Source organism: Necator americanus, chromosome X (assembly GCF_031761385.1).
Source record: "Necator americanus strain Aroian chromosome X, whole genome shotgun sequence".
NCBI classification, from domain to species: Eukaryota; Metazoa; Nematoda; class Chromadorea; order Rhabditida; family Ancylostomatidae; genus Necator; species Necator americanus.
Genome location: NC_087376.1, coordinates 4369241 through 4383064, shown reverse-complemented (window position 1 = coordinate 4383064; position 13824 = coordinate 4369241). Strand labels below are relative to the sequence as shown.

Genomic DNA, 13824 nt, shown 5'->3' with positions numbered 1-13824 from the left:
TACTCTTAAAGGTAAAAAAAATGGGCAACGAACAGTTTTTCTTCCAGAAAGTGATTATTTTTTTTTTAGAAAAGGATGTGAGCAAAAAAAAAACACTTCTACCATGGAAACAATTAACAATCTATCTGTGCAAAAGGGCGATTCTGGATGAGATGGAATCAAATTAAATGTTGTCATGATCACCATACAAAAAATAAAGCTACAAATATCAACGAAATGGTTTACGATTTTGAGCGGCTATAGCTACTGAAGTTTAAGACGTTTCAAGAACATCAACGACGTAGAATTCTCGAAAGTTATCTGTCATTTTTGAATTTGAATGAATACGTGAAGAAATTTGATACGAATTTAGAAGCAGTTTTGTAAGTAAGTAGATGGAAGAAAAGGAGTTTTCTGTTTCAAATGAAAAACCTAGAATGAATCCGTTTCACTTTTCTTCAGTTGATGCCAAGAATATGCGATTAACCTCCGTAAAAGCATAGAGGTAAGAAATGAAAACCGTAAAAGTATGGAAGTAAGAAATGAAAACGAAAAAAAAAAAGAAAATGCATTATAAGATTCGTTACAAAACTAAACATGACCCAGCTGAGCCTACGACCAGGCCAGCGGTGATGAAGTGTATCAAAAGGGATCTGGACAAGTTTTCAAATCTAGTGCTTACGAATGTAAAGTTATACGAAAACTGCCCTGATGCATTAAGTAATCGCTTTGTTTTCAGGTGTTCCATATTTTGTACTTTTCAAAATTTTAAACATCCATGATTCACCATTCCACAGAACAATGGCTTAACTACTTCAGCAATGTGCTTTCCACCTGATTCTGGCAACAATAAATGTAACGATTGTAAATAAAATAGAAGTAGCGAATGAAAAACATTGAAAATATCGTCCTTCTTACTTTGGACGTCACAGTTTGCGCTTTTGGTTGTATATCCACATTGTATGTACTCCAAGTGACTGGAATGTGCAAGCGGAGTCGCCTCCAGAAAATAAACTCCACCTGTCCACTCCGGATGAACACAGCTTTTCCCCAACAATCCATGGAATCGAAGCCCCACAATCTGCACTTGCATTTTAAAAATTGTATGGATCTCATAGTTGTAAGGAAGAGTCTCCCAATTCCGGAAGAAACCTCGGCAGGAAAGATGGGGTACAGGACTCATCTAGGCTACCTAAATGGAAAAGGACTAGGATGACGACCTTTACTTATAACGCTTTTACGCTTGCCTCGGATCACCAGCTTTGATCTACATGTTAATACCACGGCTTGTCTCCATCACTCGCTTCACTTGGCCCATACCGGTGGGGGCCGTAAGGCTCAGCTGGGTCATGTTTAGTTTTGTAACGAACCTTATAATGCAATTTCTTTTTTTTTTTCGTTTTCATTTCTTACTTTTACTTTTATTTTCATTTCTTACCTCCATGCTTTTACGGAGGTTAATCGCGAATTCTTGGCATCAACTGAAAAAAGTGAAATGGATTCATTCTAGGTTTTTCATTTGAAACAAAAAACTCCATTTCTTCCATACATTTACTCCACGTATTCATTTAAATTTCTCTATTAAAATAAAAACATTTCACGTATTCATTTAAATTCAAAAACGACAGATAATTTTTGAGAAATTGACAATGTTGGTGTTCTTGAAACGTCTTAAACTTCAGTAAATATAGCCATATAATAATAGTATAAAATAATAATAATAATAATATAATAATAATATAATAATATAATAAATAATATAAATATAGTCAAAATCAAAAAGCATTTTGTTGATATTTGTAGCTTTATTTTTTGTATGGTGATCACGACAACGTTTTATTTGATCCCATCTCATCCAGAATCGCCCTTCTGCACAGATAGATTGTTAATTGTTTCCATGGTAGAAGTGTTTTTTTTTGCTCAGATCCTTTCCTAAAGAAATAATCACTTTCTGGAAGAAAAACTGTTCGTTGTCCATTTTTCTTACCTTTAAGAGTAATTGTACGCCAGTATTCGTATCCCAAACTTCGACAAATCCTTCAAAAATATCCCCGAAAGTGTGCGTTTGCCTGGGTAGAGCATATGAGCTGCATTATTTGACCGATATTAATTCTTTAAGGTTATCTCATAAACTGCTGATTGATCATCAAGCAAATCTTAGTAACATTCATCATCTTCATGAGTTTCGTGGGTAATTTTCACAACTCAGCGTTCAATCAAAGGTAGCGAACTACGAATCTGACGTGGTGAGAGAATCCGCGGAAAAATCTGGAGATAGGGTTGTAGGTTGTGGGATAAGAGGTGATTCCACTCTTCTCTTTCTAATTGTAGTAAGAAAAGGCGTGAAAGACGACGTTTTTTTAAAGACGACTTCAGTTGCAACGCGCCACTTGTGCACGTGCCGCATGACCACGATGCCGCACGATCGAAGATCAGTGTTGTCTCCTCACCAGCCTATTCAAGTAAAACTAATGAATAGGTTACTGAGGGGATCGGAACGTGTGTGCATATAGGAGCGTTCTAACGTACCTCGAGATCAGGAACACTTACTCACTGCTCACTTCTTCAACATCACAGTACTTCTTGCTTTGATCTATGCTTCAGAAGCCTGAGCACTTCGGAAACAGGAAGAAAATCCTATCATGGTCAAGGGTGATGTTAGGAGTATCCCGCTCCACGCATGTAAAGGAAAGGAAGTTTTATCCTACGTCGGCGGTCGAAGATTAGAGGCACCGCTGCGTTTGTCAAGGAAAGCCAAATAAGGTGGGCAGGACAAGTGATGAGCTTTATCCACAACCGTTGGTCCAGAGCAGTCAATGACTGGGTTCCACGCGATATTAAGGAGGACTACCGACCCGATGGTCAGAGTTCTTCACAAAGTCCTTGAAGGAGATATTCGATGCTCTTCGTGTCCCTCGCGAAAGGAGGAGCCAGTGGGTGACTCTGGTACGCGATCGGGACAAATGGAAGGATTACTGGTGCCCGCTCATGGATTATCAGTACTATCAATGTTATTAGTATTTAGTATTATCAAATTGATGTTATTTTAGCTGATGTCAAAATGTATGTCTAACATACTTAATTTAATGTGTTATTCTTGAAACAGGGGCGGGTGTGGCGCAATCCGTTAGAGCTCCACTGTAGCCACACCGTTGATGGTTCGAAGTCGCACAAGTGCCAACCAAGACTTTCATCCCTTCGAGGTCGATAAATTGGTATCAAACTCGTTTCAGAGAATAGAAACATTGACTTGATCATCGGCTGGCCCCCTCAAGTCATTGTTTAGGCTAACACGCGTTCCAGAAACCTCAGCGATTACGAATTGCAGTGAAAAGACGCGTTGGCGTATCCCAATTGGATTGATACGCTAGTGACTTTATCCTTTATTCTTTTAATTTTAAAACAATTTACATTATTCTAAATACAGCTGCATGGTATTAGCAATTATTGTCTTCGGTGTTTATCAGCCCACCTGCTTTCGCAAGTAGAAATCCTAACCAAATCCGTTTGGTTTTTGTAATAGACCCTGGGATTAGGTGAATGAGAACCGCACAACTAAGATTGTTTCTCATGATGACGAGTTCTCGTACAATTTAGTAATGACCACCCAATGACAAACATGGGGTATTGTTAGTGTTTTACAAGTGAATTTGTTGTTTTATTCATTTTGCCTACCTAAGTTCATTCAGACAAATTTCTTAAACAAAGATCCTTTTTTCAATTATTTTCTGTTGAAAATACTGGTCTACTTTGTAGGTGCTCAGGAATTCCAAGCAAATGATAAGTGGTTGTGGAAAAAATTTCACGTATATTCAGTACATGACAAGTTTATTTACGAAATAAATGCTTAAAAGGTAACAACAACAATCACCATAGCGGGAAAACACACGTAATAGCGTAATACTCGATCGGAACATACATTCGAGTGAAAAAGATTTGACCTGTGATAAAATTACGTAAGCGTTTGCGCTTTACGTGACGCTGTGGGACCTTCGCTGAGCTTCACAGCTTGATTGGCTAGCTAGCAAAGGTCCCACCACCCATGCAAATGAATCACATGTCAAGCGGCTTTTACTCGACTGTAGACAGCATTGCAATTATGTCAGATGCCCATTCAAAATATGATTTACAAGATGCGAAAACTTGGCCGTGTAAATTTATTTTTGGCAAAATTTTCCCAGCAAAATCTCGAGTAAAAATCACAACAGCAGATTCGAATAGCACCAAATAAGCTTAAATTTTCGATACGATTTGAATCACATTCACATTTTTATGTAGGCGGTTCGATATTTACAGCAATTTGGCTACCATATCTAGCAGCATCGTCAATTGTCGATTCCTGAACGTTGTTCTCTCGTCGTAATCCTCTTCGTGGATTTATTCGATGATTTTTCGCATCCTCCTTGACAGGACTTCGAATAACGTAACTGCAATTTTTTAAATATTATTATAGAATGATTTTTTAATAAATTCTATTGAACATACACTATATCTCCTGCCTCTAGTTGTAAATCTGAAGCTGGATTAATAATAACGAATGAGATTGTATTACTCCTGTCAAACAATCCACCATCATCTAACACTGGAAATAAACGAATATTGTCAAATGACCATTTTAAAAAAATTACGGAGATTAAAAAAAAGAAGAAACTGACATTCGTCGTCCATTGACATTCCCATATTTTTCATACGACTTCTTATATGATTATACATATCCTTCTTTCTTTCTCTTGCCGTTTCAGCAACGTCTATTGTTCTGCATTTTTCTTCCATATCTTGTGATACCTTAAGAAACGACATAAAGTAGGAAAACTCCAGGAAGAAAAGAAAGAAAAAATCTGAGAATGATAAACAACAAAATTTTTTCATGAAATACCAGTTCTGCACTACAAGATTTATGTTAAGTCCTATTGCACTCTGTTCTTCCTTATTTTTTGTTTTATAGCACATCAGTGGATGGTTTCAAGTGAATAAATAAATAAATATGAAGAGAATTCGGTGACGAAAGCAATGCTTATGGTAAAATCAGTCATATGGATTGACTTGGACGAGTTACTGTATGTACTGGGACGTGTTGTATGTTATGTTACAACAAACTCCTCACCTCCGGCTAACAATCGTAATTTTCTGTCGTAGTAGTGTGAATATATTCGAAATTATTTATTTATTTCGTATGTCGTCCGATTTTTATCGAATATGTCTTTTTCTACTTCAGTAATTTTTCTGTTCTGTTTTTCTGAATTCATTTCCATGGATAATTTTCACTTTTAAGCGGTCCTTCCTAACAACCTTTCTATATATTGGAATAACTTTCTGGATTTATTTAAATTAAAGAGATCATAAGATAAATACTAGCACTAACTGTTTTTGAATCCATATTTTTTGTTCTGAATATTCCTATAGGTATATCGGCAACGGATGAGCAGAGCTTCTGATATAATCGTCCGTATGTTTGAATCCAGAGATCATCTGATGTTACCGTAAACTAAACGATAATTTATTACAATGACACCGTCAAGTTGTGCAGATTTCAAAAAAAAAAGATAATTTTTTGAAAACTTTAATTACTTACTGATGTCAAATATCCACTGTCAGTGGTCTGATCAATCCCTAATAAAAGTCGGGTAAGACTCACTACGTACGGCTTGATAATTGCCTAAATAATAGCTTTAATACTATAGAAGACAAGCACAGGTAGCAAGATTGTGATGGGTTACTGGATTATTAAATGATTTGAATAAAAAGAAGAGGAATACATGTACAACTTTATAATTACATCGTAAAACTTACTTGGTAAAGGAGTCTGTCCAACATATTTGCACTGAACACTCCACCTTGAGCGAAAGGAAGTCGAAACATGAATGGCATATGTGATCCACGCTTACGCTCTTTCTGGATGAAAAAAAAATGCAATTAAAGTAAACTCTGCTAACTATTATATCGTTAGTAGTGTTAGAAATGTTAGTATCCAGGACAAATTGCAAATGATTTCCTAAGAAAATTTTTCTTTAATTTTGATTGATGAATAATAAATGAACTCAGATTTTCCGCTTTAAAATCAAAACCAACAGTCATTATATGAGTACAAAATATTTATATATTCAATAAATAGGAAAAGTAATAGTAAATGAGTAAGAAAGGAAGGAGAGGTATCAACAAAATGAGAAACTACTCAAAGTGCTGAAAAACACTCACTTTTTCAAATCTGGATTGAGCTAACGAGTATGGACTATTAGCGTCGAACTGTACAAATCTCATATTACTCGCATGTGTAAGTTCCGTGATCATACGAAGACGAGGGAACATCCTGAAAATAAGGAGCGATTCATCAAAACAACGATCAAAATGGTCTTAGTTACATTCATAATCATTATGATTATTGTGAATAATTTTTACATTTTAGCGTTCACTCACTTCCTGCACCACTAATCAATAAAATTCCTACTGTAGGTCTTATTTGTTACCTTATTTATAAATTAGCTTACCCTACTTATAAGTTAGCAAGTTAAGTTGCTGACGGTGTCCATGGAGCATAGTACATATATAATTGAGCAATTATTTTTTAAAATATTTAGGAAACGAAATCGGTTAAATAAATATCTTCATAAATAGTTATATCTTGTTAGCAACAGATCTATTCAAACACCACATATCATTGCTATCCAGGAATTTAGTTGAACATGACCCTGGTGGATATTTTCCCTCCAAAAAGGGACCAGGAGGAGATTTTGTCAAATGTCCTCAAATGAAAGACATGTATAGGTATAGGGTAAAAATATCCGTCTCCTGATCTTTTTTTTTTTGATTGGCGAAATTTCTGGCGGCTACCGCATCCTGGGTATAATTTTTTGAATTCTTTCTCGCGGATTTCTGTTGAAGGATTCATAGTCTCTGTTTGAAATTTGAAGTTCTTTAATCTCCATCAAGCTCCTAGCAATTAAGTAATTTAATACACGTCATTACTGTATTCTAAACAACTTTTTTATTACCTGTGGATCTTTTGTACAGTAATAATTGTATTGCAATCGGCAAAATGTTCTTCAACCAGGGTAGCAGTTTCCTTGACCACAACGACATGTTCAGCTCGACTAACACCAGCACGAAGTAGATTATCCAACCTGGAATTATCCCATTACTTCATTTCAAAATGAAAAAGAAATTGAAGATTCCCTCCAACGGGACTTACACAGATATCTTCCCTTGCATCCAGTAAATTAAAGGAAAATATGACATCGCATCAAGGAATGCAGGATTTGGGCTAGCGGTTTCCTCTAATTCCAGTAACAATACAATAGGATGCAATTCATGAACGGGTCGATAATAGGCCCTAAAAAATTTGAACATTTCCTTTGAATCTATCAGTGCCTCATTATATAAAGTAATCCACAAATGGAGATGGATTTTCTCGAGTAGAACTTTTTCGATTCTATAATTTAAAAACAAATAGAATGTTATTCCATCAAGGATTCAAGCTCTCATTCTAATTTCATTTCCAGGACTCGCTTCATCCTGACAGGAGTAATTTCTGCATTGATTAAAGTAATAAAAACGAGTACAAGTTCAAGCTAGTGAGACAAATATTCGGCAATTCCACTTCAGACCTAGAGCACCCAATGCAGTTCTTCTTGAAGGAAAAAATCCCTGTTTTTTTCGGATTCCCAAATAACTAAGACTAATTTAATTATAACAAGTTCTCTTAAAAAAAGTAATTTATGCACTGATTAATGTAATAAAAGTTAATTATTAATATAATAAAATTAGTTAGTTAAAAAAAAGAAAGATTGATTGAAGTATGAAAATTTTGAAGGAATAGAAGAAATAAACAGAAGAAAAGCAAAGAAAAGAGTTACAGCTGTTTTTTTTAACTATTTAAGTACTGCTCCAGCTATTTTGGACTCTAGAAGATATTCTCAAACTTATATACTTTCTATAATTGTGATAAATACACATGAATAATAAATATAACATGAAATATAATATAGATATAAAAAAAAAAAATCTTCTTCCCCTTTAGTTTGGGGGGGGGGTTTTTTTTTTTTTTTTTTTTTTTTTTGTTTTTTTTTTTGGGTGGTGTTTTCCCATAAAATTTGGGGGGGGGGGGGGGTTTGTTTTTTTTTTTTTTCCCCCCCAAATTGGTTTCCTTTTAATTAACCCCAGGGGGAGGAAGGGTTGGTTTTTTCTAGGGGGGGGGTTCTTCCCCCCCCCCGTGTGGCTAAAACGGACCTCTAACCGACTGCGCCACACCCACTCGCAATATAGATATAAGATAATAAATATGATATGAAACATAGAAAATAATAAATAAGTAAATTTCTCTAAATTTTTAAAGATTTACCTCAATGGAATAATGAGGTTGTACATTCCGCTACTTGTTCTATCAGCTGCTAAAATTATCGGTTTATTCATCCAACGGTACTCGTACGCTGATGTGTGTGGACAATGTTCACATGCCTAAACACGATGGTCCTTATACTCACTTAAAAATAAAATCTATTTTTTTAAAAAAAATCCACTACCTTATCCAGTTGTAAGCAACACAATGGTCGTTTTTCTTTTAACATATGACACACGGTATTCGATGTTCCAATATATGTACGTACTTGAGGATATGTTCGTTGTATCCTGGAACGAAAAAAAAAACGATGAAATATTGTCAACAATAATTTAATGTTTTTAAGTCACCCACTTTTGCTGAATACATGGACCTTTACATCTTGTGCATGCTTCCTCATAGTCGGAATCAGAAGAGCTATCATCTTTTCCCTTTAAAAAAAAAGTAGATAAAATAAGGACTTAGTAGTTTACCCAGTTTTTTGTTACCTCCATAACCATTGCTATAGATGGTCGTCGTGAACCATTAACTGGCACATCGATGAGACGTACTTCATCGGTTGCCTAAGTTTGAAAAAAAATTTACAAATGTTATAAAAAAAATCATTGCGACCAAACAAATGTCAGAAAAGTTTAGATAAAATTTTCAGCTTTAATATCAACGCAGTTGTGGCACGTTCAGTGCACGTGCAGCTTGGACGTGTTATCTAGTTTGAGTTCTAGTGTGTGCACTTGTGTAAGGATGGTTCCGTACATTTATCACTGCGACAGGAAATAAACTCTCACACATAAACGAAAATGTGCAATATTGAGCTAATTTTCGAGGACTTTTTTCGTATAGGGAATGACGTCAGTAGTACAGGATCATTTTAGTGCGGTAGGAACTTTCATAGGTGCGAATTTGCACTCTTTTTTTTATTAGGCAGCCACATCAAAATCTGCCGCATGTACCCCCTTTTTTCCCTCTCTTTTAGGATTTTCTTACCGTAAGACAGTACCGTTTCAGAAAAATCCACAGATCCTCGTCCAATTGATTAGTGTTTTACAAGAACCTACCTTTGTTTTTTGCAGAAGCCCTCGTTTCTTAAGCTTTGGCTTTTTAATTCCTTCTTCTATGTGTGGAACATCAATTGCCACCGTTCCTATAAACAAGATCTATATTAGGGAAAAACAATCATTCCCTGGAATTGCAGCTGTGGATTTATTTTGAAGAAATAAAGGTAATTTACATATTTATTGATCAATCTAATGCATAGATAAGAAGAATATGTGCTACTCTTATTCATTAGCAAAAAAAAACCCTTTCCAAAGAATATCCAATGGAAAAATATTTCTTAAGGAATATTTCCACAAATACCTTCCTAATTTCTCGTTTTATGGCAGATAGATGCAAATTTTTCCAGAAAGTATATTGCATTGATCTTTGACCTTTGACACATGATCTTTGACATAACATCCAACTAACCAATATTCGCTATTGTTGAAGCCAGGTTCGCCTTCCTACGTTGATCTTTGAGATCCTTCCGAAAATCGTACAATGATTCCTCATTTGTCAATCCCATATAGTACAGAATATCTGATCCGTGGAGAATATGAGAAACTCCTGGATTGAGACGAATCTTTGCGTTTGCTTCGCTACTTTTCAAACCGATCAATCCGATACCGTACCTAGAAATAGAACTTCCAGAAAAATCTTGGTGGAGAATAATGAATTATTCGTACACTCACGTTTTATGTGCATGGAATGATGCGTATGTGAATGATTTCCCAATAAATTCCCCAAAAAACTTCGAATCTTCCGTACGTATCATGTAGATCTCATTACCGGAGTGAAATCCATAAACTTTGTGCCATGGTTCCGTGGATTTTTTCCCTTCTCTGAAAAGTTCGTTCTCATTCCAGGAAGTATCACTTATTATGGAATAAATATACTCACTCTCCTCTTGATGTATGCATTAAAAGTGTAATGAATGTAGAAATACCAGGACATATACAATTATTCGCCAGTAAAGAGTATTTAAATTCATCCTCACAGATAAGTACTTCTGGAAGAAAAAGTTAAAAATATTTTATGTTCAAGGATGAAACATTAAGAAAAGCCGACCAGCATGTTCAATATGCATCTTTGTCTCAGCTCGAAAGATTTGCACGTACTGTTTCACGTGCGGTGCGAAATCTTTTACAGCCCATGAACGAAGAATTGTGTGTTCATCCTGAAATGAAATGGTCGAATCTTATGGAATATCCATAGGTAGCAGAGAAATTCAATTACCGTTACAATTTTCTTATTTTGATGTCTTGCTGATAGAATAAAACAGGCTTGAGCTGCACTGAGACGAGCTCTGGAAGCGTATTAAAAAATAATAATACTTTTTAAAGACGAATTCTGTATGATTTATTATTATTTGATTTTTAATTTATTAGTCTATGGAGATTCATTTCAACTAATTACTCAGAAAGGGAAAGATAGTTCTTCATATTTAAGGACCACGAAAATTGTAGAGTAGTCATTTTTTCCATTTTTTAATGATTTTTTAATGCGTAACGAAAACAATACCTCTCCAGATCCTCATCTCGAAGCGCACTACCTCTAATATAATGAACTCTTTCGTGGTATAGTGGAATTTTTAGCAACAATCGAGTTTGAGTGTCCAATTCTGCGGGTGAAAGTAGTATAACCTGGATACGCTGGAACAAAAAAAAATAATTTTTTGGATATAAATCTCAATAATGGAAATAAGTATCAGGGAATAGTAAGGAAGTAGGCAAGGAGGATTTTTGGGACAGTGGATTAGAAGGTGTACCTGATTCTCAGGATGTGCATAGAATTCATCTAGGAAATCTCGTATAAATTCCACTTCCAAATGTGTGACTGTGACTACGACATGTTTTTCGTTACGTGACCAACCACCACCGTAATCTCCTCCAGCTTTTTGTCGCTCCAACCAAGTTTGACCTAAGGCTTCTATCTGAAAACTAATCCACTTTGTTGTGGTTGTTGTTGTTGTTTTCGTTTTTGTTATTTTACGTGAATTTCCATTAAAGGCACCACCCCACGAATCTGAGATGGTACAGATTTCAGGCGCCGCTCAAGGCTGGCGTGCTCAAATCGAACTCGTTGTAGAAAATAGTGCACCGGAGCGCTCGAAGCCGTATCTTCCTGGCCGTTTTTTACGGCGATTAGGAAGAAATGTACGGAATCACCCTACTCTCCATAATCTACTATCCCGTATACGAATACTCCACCTGAAATCCGTACCACCTCACATTTGTGGGGTGATGCCTTTAAGGTCCTAGCCCCTAGTTTGTGGATTTGTGACAAATTTAGGACAAACGCAAAGCACTATTTGTGGATTTGTTAAAAATTTAAGCGAAACGGAAAGCTCTACACCAGCTTAGTGGTTCATACAACATACTAAATCTTGTTTTTATTTTTTCTGGAAGGATCATTAGAAGAATTTCAGTGTAAAAATCACCTGCGACGGAAGTAGTACCAACGCTACGCAAATAAACGAAACCACACAAAGTCGTGACATCCATGTGTCAGGATACCTGAAAGGACACGAAATCCTTTGTAGTTGGCCCAATAAAAAAAAGCTCAAATGCCTCAAAACAAATTATAAAAATATCGGGAAAAAAGTGTGGAAATATCAATCATAGAATCCTGAGATTTCAGCACGAGTATCGATTAGTTTGAGATTTTCGTGAACTTACCAATCACCATAGCCAACAGTCGAAAAAGTGACCATTACAAAGTAGAAGCTAGTGAATAGGTCAAATTGTCGTTCTCCACCTCGTTGTAGATGTTCTATACTACACATTCCTGAAAAATTCTTATTTTCGGGAATTTTCACAGAAATACAGAAGATTCAATCTCTTAAATTTACCGGTAAAAATCAAACAAAGCATAATAGCAAATAACAAAAGCAGTTGTCTGAAAAGAGCCGATTGATTCATGAAAGATCCACGATTGAGATCATTCTAAAATCGTAGTGTAGTTGAGAATGAGACAGGTTAGGATACAATCCAGAAACCTCTACCATCATAGCCTGAAGCGATCCCTTAGCAAGCCAACAGTTAAGAAAAACGGGAACAAATAAGCGACGCAGTTTTGGTTGAAATATCTGAATGTAGAAAAAAATTCGAAAAATATTCCACCAATAAAAAAATAATCCACAATTCTAAGAGAAAACCCTCACCGTGATAGCGAATGGAAAACTCGTAACAAGCTCCAACAAGAAATGAACATTAATAAGAAGGCGAAAGATATTTCCCTGAATTAAAAAAAAACTCTGAGGTAATTATCGACGTCTATTTATCCTCTTCTATCTCAGTATAAGTTTCTTACCTGATAGCTTATGTAGAAAATGATAATAGTTTCAAAAATACTAATAAAAGCGACAATTGTTTGTGCAAGCCATAAATAATCATTCCTATCCACCCAAAATAAGTATTCACTGAAAATTTGGAGGAAAAAAAAAGTTAGAAAAAACAACATTTGTAAATATTTCAGGAACTAACTATTTGATTTCTCCTTCCGGTCGTTCCTTGGGTGTCACGAATGGTGGCAGTGTCTTGGAATCGTTAACGACTCGAACACAATAAAGGACACAAGAAAGAAGTTTAATAAACACATTAAAAAGTCGGATCCGGAGACCTGAAAATACATCCTGAATTAGTTATTGTGCGATAAAAAAGTGTTTTAGTGAAGATGATATAACCTAAATCTATTGTGGAACAGCGCACATCTTATAAAACCTAAGAAATTTGAATATGCTCAGGATTTCTGGATAAGAAGGATGACAGGTATATACGTTCGGATAATTTCAATCGTATGTCAATTGAGAGATAATTGAGAGATCCAGATTTCCATCTGTTCTTTCTCTCTGTCCATCTTCACCTTTTGTCCATCCATTTCGCTTTCTTCTCGGGATTTGTGGATTTATTCAAAAACCAATAGAAGCATAAGTATCTCTATGCTCAGAAACACATGCACAAATTTTTGAGAGTATTTTTTCCCAAAAAGAGGTTTTTAAATTAAAAATAACAAAGGAAGATTACCGAGATCAAATTAAAGTATAAATTGGGGAGTTTTCTCCACTTTCGGCGAGACCCCACGAATGATATAAACAAATTTTTCACTTTGATATTTATTGGAGTAAATATGGTTTAAAAAAGTAGTATACTGTAACGTGAACTACGCAACGTAAAACAGGTGATTCTTATTGAATAAATGGTCGTAATTGGACTCAATTTATCTGTCAAAGCAGTATTTTTCAGTAAAATAAAAAAAAAATACTGCATTAAAAATATCCTGTCACTTTTCCTGAATTTTACCACTGATTTTAAGCGTTTGTGCAATTTCCCAAAGTTGCTAAATTCTCGAGGCAGCCGAGTAATATACAGAGATTGCAGAATGAGAAAATGAGGCTCTTTTTTTCATGGATTCAAAGTTTAGCGCTGTGGAAGTGATTCCAACGATTCCAAGTGAAAGGGTTATAATATTTAATGGAT

The 13824-nt window shown here is 35.4% G+C and overlaps 1 protein-coding gene across 3 annotated transcripts in view; it reads right to left on the bottom strand.

Moving 5' to 3' along the window:
* Positions 1–13824, bottom strand: part of RB195_021463 (uncharacterized protein) — a gene marked incomplete at both ends in the record, with an annotated part of 37213 nt that overhangs the window by 7685 nt on the left and 15704 nt on the right. For 2 of the 3 annotated variants that reach the window (XM_064208207.1, XM_064208208.1), the window contains 28 exons: positions 4288–4406; positions 4465–4561; positions 4635–4764; positions 5342–5464; positions 5552–5635; positions 5770–5871; positions 6175–6286; positions 6969–7097; positions 7166–7306; positions 8315–8430; positions 8496–8601; positions 8666–8742; positions 8800–8874; positions 9367–9452; positions 9776–9978; positions 10039–10188; positions 10247–10355; positions 10415–10523; positions 10583–10652; positions 10868–10998; positions 11115–11279; positions 11787–11862; positions 12025–12133; positions 12198–12291; positions 12351–12434; positions 12510–12584; positions 12659–12767; positions 12832–12967. In XM_064208207.1, the coding sequence (XP_064064087.1) occupies positions 4288–4406; positions 4465–4561; positions 4635–4764; positions 5342–5464; positions 5552–5635; positions 5770–5871; positions 6175–6286; positions 6969–7097; positions 7166–7306; positions 8315–8430; positions 8496–8601; positions 8666–8742; positions 8800–8874; positions 9367–9452; positions 9776–9978; positions 10039–10188; positions 10247–10355; positions 10415–10523; positions 10583–10652; positions 10868–10998; positions 11115–11279; positions 11787–11862; positions 12025–12133; positions 12198–12291; positions 12351–12434; positions 12510–12584; positions 12659–12767; positions 12832–12967 (3117 nt within the window). Of the gene's footprint in view, positions 1–4249; positions 4407–4464; positions 4562–4634; positions 4765–5341; positions 5465–5551; positions 5636–5769; positions 5872–6174; positions 6287–6968; positions 7098–7165; positions 7307–8314; positions 8431–8495; positions 8602–8665; positions 8743–8799; positions 8875–9366; positions 9453–9775; positions 9979–10038; positions 10189–10246; positions 10356–10414; positions 10524–10582; positions 10653–10867; positions 10999–11114; positions 11280–11786; positions 11863–12024; positions 12134–12197; positions 12292–12350; positions 12435–12509; positions 12585–12658; positions 12768–12831; positions 12968–13824 lie in introns of those variants that run through there. The other variant, XM_064208205.1, reaches the window with a different exon arrangement.